The sequence below is a fragment of the Fundulus heteroclitus genome, unplaced genomic scaffold (genome assembly GCF_011125445.2).
Source record: "Fundulus heteroclitus isolate FHET01 unplaced genomic scaffold, MU-UCD_Fhet_4.1 scaffold_85, whole genome shotgun sequence".
Classification (NCBI taxonomy): Eukaryota; Metazoa; Chordata; class Actinopteri; order Cyprinodontiformes; family Fundulidae; genus Fundulus; species Fundulus heteroclitus.
In genome coordinates, this window is record NW_023397307.1 from 909489 (window position 1) to 918104 (window position 8616).

Sequence of the window (8616 nt, forward strand, 5' to 3'; positions counted from 1 at the left end):
TTACCATGGTATAAGACTGGGAAGTCGGTCAGTCCGGTTAGAGCACAATCCACGCAGCCAGGCGTCCACACAACCCTCGGCTGACTTTAACGAATGAGGGCGGTTCCCTCCTTTTTATACCCATAAACAAAGTATCAGATGGGAGCGAGAGTGGCCAGTTCTCTCTCTCCCATGTGATCTGTTCCTCCCGTTTCCAAAACAAAAACCGTTCCCAGCACCTCAGCAGTGTTTGAAGCAAAGTAATATTTCAAACTCAGAATACAGCAAATATAAGCAAAATAAGGAATCAGTCTTTCCCACAACACATTGTCATAGGTTCCCACCACAAGTTAAGCAAAATAACACATGTTGTTCTCAGTTTTATGTGAGAACAGAGCACGAGCATATATGTTGCTCTTAGTTTAAAACTAAGCAGTTTTTCCCAAAATACATTGTCAAAGAACAAAAATAATTTTTTAATATATCAAATGTTTTTTCTCATTTACTGTCTTTCTATGCCACGACCCGGTGGCAGTGTTTCTCATTTACTGTCATTTACTGGGCCTTCAGAGCTAAGCAGGATTAGGCCAGTACTATTAAATCAACAGTATACTCAGTTGTGATCTGAAAATCCGAGTGGGTGGAGGGGGGTGGAGGTGTAGGCGTCCTTTACATTTGCATAGAAGAGGTCCAGCGTTTTATTGTCCCTTGTAGCACATGTGACGAACTGGGTGAGCGTGGGGAGGGTGGAACGAACGGAGGCATGGTTGAAAATCTCCTGTGATCAGCAGGAGAGCACAGGGGTGTTCTGTCTGCAGTTTGTTTACCGCGCCGTGAATCTGCTCACATGCGGCCGTGACGTCCGCTGAGGGCGGGATATAAACACAGAGCACGATCATGTGGACAAACTCTCGCGGCAAGTAATAAGGTCTTAAAGTCCCTGCCAGTAGCTCAGCATCTGAGCAGCATATATGCTGCTTCATGTGAACATGAGCCGCACTGCACCATCTCTAATTCACAAACGTCGCCAGCCCCCCTCCTCTCTTTTTTTCCGCTCTCCTCCAAAGTTCTGTCCGTGCGGATAAGTTTAAAGCCATCCAGGGAGACCACCGAGTCCGGGACAGATCCATCTAACCACGTCTCCGTAAAGCACATGATACTAGCGTCTCTTTACCTACTTTGGAAATGGGTTAGTGCTGCGAGCTCCTCGGTCTTGTTGCAGGGAGATGTTACGTTTCCCATGACAACCAATAGTAAATAACTCTTCCTCCGCTTTGTCCTGCCAATGCGGACACACTCATGTGTAATGCTGAGGATGCATTGGTACCAGTGACGTGCAGTCAGGGGAGGCAAGTGAGGCCAGGCCTCACTTGTCATCATGGAAAGAAAGAAAATATAAATTCTGATTCACTCACTCATTTGTAATAAAATCATTTATTATTTTGTATCTAATTTCCTAATTTTTAAATATATTTTTCATGTTAATCCTTGGTGGCGCTTGATAGTGAAGCCGGTGAGGCCGCAGCAAACTTGGCCTCTCCTGGGATTGCGCAATCCCATGTTAACTGCGCTGGCTTCCATTCTGTGAATGCATCTTCCTGTCTCTAGATCATAAATTCAATTGTTCAAACACTTATGAACTGATTTTCCACAATTTAATATATGTGGATTACGAATTGTGTTTTGGTCATCAAACTGTGTGCTGATAACATGTTTTCCTGCTGCTGTGCGATCATAAACAGCAAAGAGCTAGTTGTAGGTGAGGCCGGCAGTTCCTTGGCCTCTAGGCAGGGGGCGCTCAAGGGACACCGCTCCTGATCCCAAAACTGTAGAGTGACAGCAAGTTACGGATGTATTATTAGCGAGTTATGCTAAATAAGTAAAGCACCAATAAGACTCTAAACATACAGCCGGAACAGGACTGATCAAGGAAGGCTTTCCTCCCTGGCAGTGAGCTCCACTGAGACTGAGAGACTTTAAAACTGAAGAAAGATAATGAATTTTAAGAACTTTTACCGGAAAGTGACCAGTATTTTTGTTCAGAGAGTGCCGCATGGACTTCATTTATAACGTAGAGGTAAGACAGCGATAAATCTTATGTATTGTTTTTGTAATTAAATGTGTGTAATGTGTGTTATACATTTTGAATGTGTTACAATTGCAGAAATCCATCATAACTCATAAACTGTTACCAATGACATGACAAATAATTTAGTATTCTTTTTTTCATCTTAGAATCAATATTTTTTCTTTGAATCCTTTGAGCGCCTTGTGCTTTCACACCTAAAAGAAATCCCCGACCCCCTCCTGGACCCCCTACAGTTTGCCTACAGAGCCAACAGGTCTGCAGACGACGCTGTCAACCTGGCCAGGTACTTCTCGCTCAGATTGGCCAAGAGCGTGATTTCACCTGGGGTCACATCAGTTTTTATCATCCTTTACAGAGGATGAGGTTTTCTGGTGAGTGAAGGCCCGGCCTGCCCTCTGATACCCCACACTGGTACTCCTGGATTTGTAAGGTATGAAAGTGATGGATGATTGTCCATGGGAATGGGGAATGGAGAACCAAGTGGGGTTTGACAGGGTTGGGGAAGAGTAGATGGATTCGACCTTGGTTACTGAACAGGTTTGCTTACCTAGCCTAATGTAAATTTAAAATAATGTGCACATAGGGACCTAAAACAGGCCTTACTTAATTAGATGAACCCTAAATTGTAGATAAAAGCTAAACCTTTGATCTTGTGTGATAAAACTTTATGAAGCATTCATGTTGTACACAACATGTCATCAATCAGATTATGCAGGTTGGTCAGAAAGTTTCCTCTCTAAGGAAACCCAGCAGGTTGCATCAAGTCTCTCCAAGCAGCATTCACTCCTCCTGAAAGAGCGTAGAGCCACAGTGGACAGTTGTCTGCATTGTTGAAGGCTTTGCAGCAATCCCTCATACTGAGCATGCATGAAGTGACAGTGGAGAGGAAAACTCCCCTTTAACAGGGAGGAGAACCTCCATTAGAACCAGAACCAGGCTCAGTGTGAACGCTCATTTGCCTCAACCCACGGGGGCTTAGAGAAGACAGAGCAGAGACACAGAAAGCTCAGAAGCTCACATTGACCCAGGAGTACTTTCTATGTTAGATGGTAATAGTGGATGATCTGCCTCCCCTGATGATGTCACAGCTAACAGCACGCCAGACCAGGTGTACCTTCTATGAAGAAGAAATGACAGAGAACAAAAATTAAGTTGAAATAACAACAAACAATGTAAATTGGAGAACAGTAGGAGAACTCAGCAGAGTGAGAGAAATAAACCTTGATGTCCTCCAGCAGCCTAAGCATTTTTTTAACTGATATATGGTACTTTATTTGTGGAATTAAAATATGTCATGCTTAGTTTATGATAAAATTCATCAACGTTCTGATATTATTTTTAAAATTGTTTTTCTTTTCTTCCTGTGACAACTTTTGGGTTGAACCCCCCCCCCCCCCCCCCCCTGTGACATAAAGGTTTGACACCTTGGTCTATGGCTGGACGATAATTCAATAAATTGCTCAAAATTTCTGGAAAAGCTGAATTTTCTCAAGCTGAATCTTTGAAAAGTTGAATGAATTGATTGATTGGTTTTCCCCATTCCATCTGCTAACGATATAAAATCTTGTAAAGTTGCCAAAAAAAAAATCCCAGCCTACAATCGTTAAACCTACCTGAGAAGATGGGGTGCGTCGCCCCGGCGGTCAAAACTGATGTATATTTTTTCCGGACGTCATCAGTGTCATTTTTCTCGTGATGTACGCTCAGAGTTGATCCATCCTTTTGTAATCTGAAGTGACTAGTTGAAGAGAGTTTTTCACTGCGTTCTGCTGTTGTTGGTGGTCAGTGCCTGTTTTCCTTTCTTCATCTCCCACTGAGGCAACATGCATGTGGATAGCTTCACCGTTCCTTCGTTTTTCATTCATTTCGCTAAAAGAAGAAGAAGACCTGAAGCTCTCAGCTGGTGAAAAAGGAGAGATGGGCCGTTATGAAACTTTATGCAAACACGAGCGTTAGAAAGAAGTTTCCCCCTGAGCTGGATGTCAAGTGTTGGTGTTTTATTTTGAAAAAGAGGCAATAAAATTGCCAGTTTGTAACATGTTTTTATCTTATTTTAACTGTGTCCTCAGAGATGAAGATCAACTAAAAGGAGAGAAAAAAATTCACTACCTTTTTATTATTACGTTTCATTCTCGCAATTTTTTTTCGGTATGTCTTGTTAAATTACGGAACCCTAGAGGGGTCATCGCAAAATGTTTTGTACGTTGAGAGAATGTGCGCTCGTTTTTCCTACATTGTGCGCTCGTTTAACCATATTGTGCACTCGTTTTACTAAATCTTACGCTCGTTTTACTAAATCGTGTGCACAATTTACTATATTGTGCTCTCGTTCTAATATAGTGTGAGCTCATTTTACTAAATTGAGCTCTCATTTTAAGCATAGTAAAACGAGGGCACAATTTATTAAACGAGTTCACTATTTACTCAAATTTCCTCTGAAGTTAATGTTCAAATTCCCTCACCAGATGCTAATTAAATGTGGTGCAATTACAAGAACATCCTCTCTGGTACAGCTCTCAACTGGTTTAAATCCTACTCAAAGGACAGGGAGTTTTTTGTGTCAGTAGGTAACTTTACATCAGAGACAACAAAAATCACATGTGGGGTTCCCCAAGGGTCCATCCTGGGTCCACTCCTATTCAATAATAATCTATGGAACACGTCACCCTGGTGATAATCGGGGAGAGGATTGCGATGGTAGAAAACACTAATAAAATGTTCTGTGGACTTTTAAGATTTAAGTTGGTTTATGTGCATTTTTATTTTATTTATTTAAAGATCCTTTTGCGGTTTTGCAGGCTTATGATGAAGTTAATCTATGATTAAAGTCTTATATAGATTGAAATTGAACGTCTGAGAGAAATCATGACGCAGTTTGGCTGCAACTCACTTTACCATCTGTGTCGCCAATTTCCTCCGACTCCAAAATGAGTGTCAGCCTGCGTCAGAGCTGCCGTGAGGACCGAACATTTTCCCCTCAAGTTTATATTTTTTATAGATCTGAATTTTGCGTAGAAAGGAGGATTCACACGTTTCAGGCCCATTTTGTTCGTATGCAAGCTTCATAAAGGCGACTTCTGCTCCTTATCCTGCAGGCTGTAAAACCTGATAACCCTCCCTGTTCTTCCTGCTCTCAGACACACCTTGAAGCTGGTGGAGCAACATCTGCTGGAAGTGAAAGCTGATTGGCTGCAGCCTCTCTGCTCTGACACGTGATTCGTAGATCAGTGCGCAGAGCTGTTGCTGTTTTCAGGAAGTGAAACTCACACAGTCACTGCGACCGAGAGGAGAAATGGAGCAGAACCAGCTGGACCGAGAAACCTTGTCCTGTTCGATCTGTTTGGATCTACTGAAGGATCCGGTGACTATTCCCTGTGGACACAGCTACTGTATGAAGTGTATTAAAAACTTCTGGGATGAAGAGGATCAGAAAGGAATCCACAGCTGCCCTCAGTGCAGGGAGACCTTCACACCGAGGCCCGTTCTGAAGAAAAACACCATGTTTGCAGCTTTAGTGGAGCAGCTGAAGAAGACTGGACTCCAAGCTGCTCCTGCTGATCTCTGCTATGCTGGACCTGAAGATGTGGCCTGTGATTCCTGCTCTGGAAGAAAACTGAAAGCCATCAAGTCCTGTTTATTCTGTCTGGCCTCTTTCTGTGAGAAACACCTTCAGCCTCATTATGATTCAGCTGCATTTAAGAAACACAAGCTGGTGGAGCCCTCCAAGAACCTCCAGGAGAACATCTGCTCTCGTCATGATGAGGTGATGAAGATGTTCTGTCGTACTGATCAGAAGTGTATCTGTTATCTCTGCTCTGTGGATGAACATAAAGGCCACGACACAGTGTCAGCTGCAGCAGAAAGGACTGAGAGGCAGAGAGAGCTGGAGGTGAGACGAGAAAACATCCAGCAGAGAATCCAGGACAGAGAGAAAGATGTGAAGCTGCTTCAACAGGAGCTGGAGGCCATCAAGCACTCTGCTGATAAAACAGTGGAGGACAGTGAGAAGATCTTCACTCAGCTGATCCGTCTCATCCAGAAAAGAAGCTCTGATGTGAAGCAGCAGATCAGATCCCAGCAAGAAACTGAAGGGAGTCGAGTCAAAGAGCTTCAGGAGAAGCTGGAGCAGGAGATCACTGAGCTGAAGAGGAAAGACGCTGAGCTGAAGCAGCTCTCAGACACAGAGGATCACAACCAGTTTCTCCACAACTACCCCTCACTGTCAGCACTCAGTGAGTCTACACACTCATCCAGCATCAAGATCCGTCCTCTGAGCTACTTTGAGGATGTGACAGCAGCTGTGTCAGAGCTCAGAGATCAACTACAGGACATCCTGAGAGACGCATGGACAAACATCTCACTGAGACTCACTGAGGTGGATGTTTCACTGTCAGAACCAGAACCAAAGAGCAGAGCTGGATTCTTGAGATATTCATGTGAAATCACACTGGATCCAAACACAGCCGACAATGAGCTGTTACTATCAGAGGGGAACAGGAAGGTGACATTTATGGATCAACCTCAGTCTTATTCTAGTCATCCAGACAGATTCACTGTTTATTCTCAGGTTCTGAGTAGAGAGAGTCTGACTGGACGTTGTTACTGGGAGGTGGAGTGGAGAGAGAGAGTTTATGTAGCAGTCGCATACAAGAATATCAGCAGAGCAGGATATGAGAGTTTATTTGGATATAATGACAAATCTTGGGCATTAGATTGTTACCAAGGAGGTTATCAATTTATTCACAACAACATCTGGACCTCCATCTCAGGTCCTGGTTCCTCCAGAGTAGGAGTGTACCTGGATCACAGAGCAGGTATTCTGTCCTTCTACAGCGTCTCTGAAACCATGACTCTCCTCCACAGAGTCCAGACCACCTTCACTCAGCCGCTACATGCTGGAGTTTGGGTTGAAGGTTCTGCTGAGTTCTGTAAACCCAAATAGACAGAATCCACTGAAGGTTCAGTGACTTTGATTCTGGTTTTTAAATCTCCAGCAGATTATTTTCTTGATTGTTGTTGTTTTATGTCTAAACTGCACAGAAATCAATAGTCAGAGATTGTCAGCACTTGTTTTCCTTCAGAATTGATGTTCTGGTTCTGTTGGGTTTGTTCATTTCTCAACATTGTTTTCTAAACCAGCTGATCAGCACCAGAATATTTGCTGTTTTTCCTCCATGTTGCTTTTAGCAGCAAAAACTGTGAACTCAGCAATAAAATGTCAAATGATTCCCAGGTTTAAAAAGTAGAACCAGTTCTTTGATCCGGTTCTGGTTTGGACCTGTTTTGTTGAGTCCAGAGACACATGAGACAATAGATATCATCAAATATTGTAAAATTCTCATCTGAGAATTGTTATATTTTCAATGTTTTATTATGTTTAATCATCAATTTAAAACATCTTTGCAGTAAATACCATCAAAACAACAAAATCACCACAACTCTAATTAGTATTTCAGTAAAAATGACAATGCTGCTGTACAATATAGTTTTATTTGAAACTTAAAATTTACAGCATGTGTTTAGCAGCAAAATCTGTAATAAAGAGATATACTGTGAATTTATGCTGTTTCATTGAATGAGGTGTTACAGATTTATATCACAATTATGACCTAAATCTAATTTTTTGATGAACATTAATGTGTTTTCAATAAATAAAGACTTTAAGTATTTAAGTAAGACATTGTTTCTATTTACTGAGTCACTTTATTTTATTTTTCTGTTGGCATTAAATATTTTTTTCTTTAGCATAATCCTTCACATATTTTTTTTTTTTTTTTTGCTTTTCTGTATTTCAAATATTTTCAAATAGTTTTGATTCCTATCAAGTTTCACCCTAATTCACACCTGGCCAGCAGAGTGGTGCAGGTGGTTGATGGATCAAAACCATCCTGTGCTATACCAGCTCTTCCACAACCTGTTTTCACTGACCGCCCTCAGCACTGCGGCTGTTCTCAGAGTCTCCGTTTCTCTTCACCCTCTACACCTCGGACTTACAACACGGACAGCTGCCACCTTCAGAAGTTCTCCCATGACTCGGACATTGTGGGCTGTGTGTCTGAGGGGAACGAGCTGGAGTACCGGTCGGTCATCATGAACTCTGTGGACTGGTGTGAGAAGAACCATCTGTGTCTAAACACCAGTGAGACCAAGGAGATGGTGATCGACTTCAGGAGAAGACCCCCACCTCACTCACCTGTGAACATCCAGGGGCAGGACATAGAAATGTCAAATACCTGGGTGTTCACGTCAACAATAAACTGGACTGGACTCATAACACCGATGTTCTGTACAAGAAGGGCCAGAGCCGCTTCCACCTCCTGAGGAGGCTGAGGTCCTTTGGAGTGAGCAGGCCTCTGCTTAAGACCTTCTATGACTCTGTGGTGGCCTCAGCCCTCCTCTACGCTGTCGTCTGCTGGGCCCCTGGCAGCGCAGAGCGGGACAGAAAGAGGCTGCTCCCTCTGCACCAGACTGTAGAGGAGCTGAGCAGCTCCTTCAGTGACAGACTTAGACACCGTGTCTGTAAAAAGGAGTGCTACCGCAGGTCATTC

General features: G+C 43.0%; 1 protein-coding gene across 1 annotated transcript; it reads left to right on the forward strand.

Moving 5' to 3' along the window:
- The first annotated feature begins 5332 nt into the window (after positions 1-5332).
- Positions 5333-7225, forward strand: LOC118562286 (E3 ubiquitin/ISG15 ligase TRIM25-like). The gene is made up of 2 exons (XM_036134567.1): positions 5333-5820; positions 5902-7225. The coding sequence occupies exons 1-2, from the start codon at positions 5361-5363 to the stop codon at positions 7008-7010; spliced, it is 1569 nt and encodes a 522-aa protein (XP_035990460.1). The 5' UTR covers positions 5333-5360; the 3' UTR covers positions 7011-7225.
- Positions 7226-8616: the final 1391 nt, after the last annotated feature.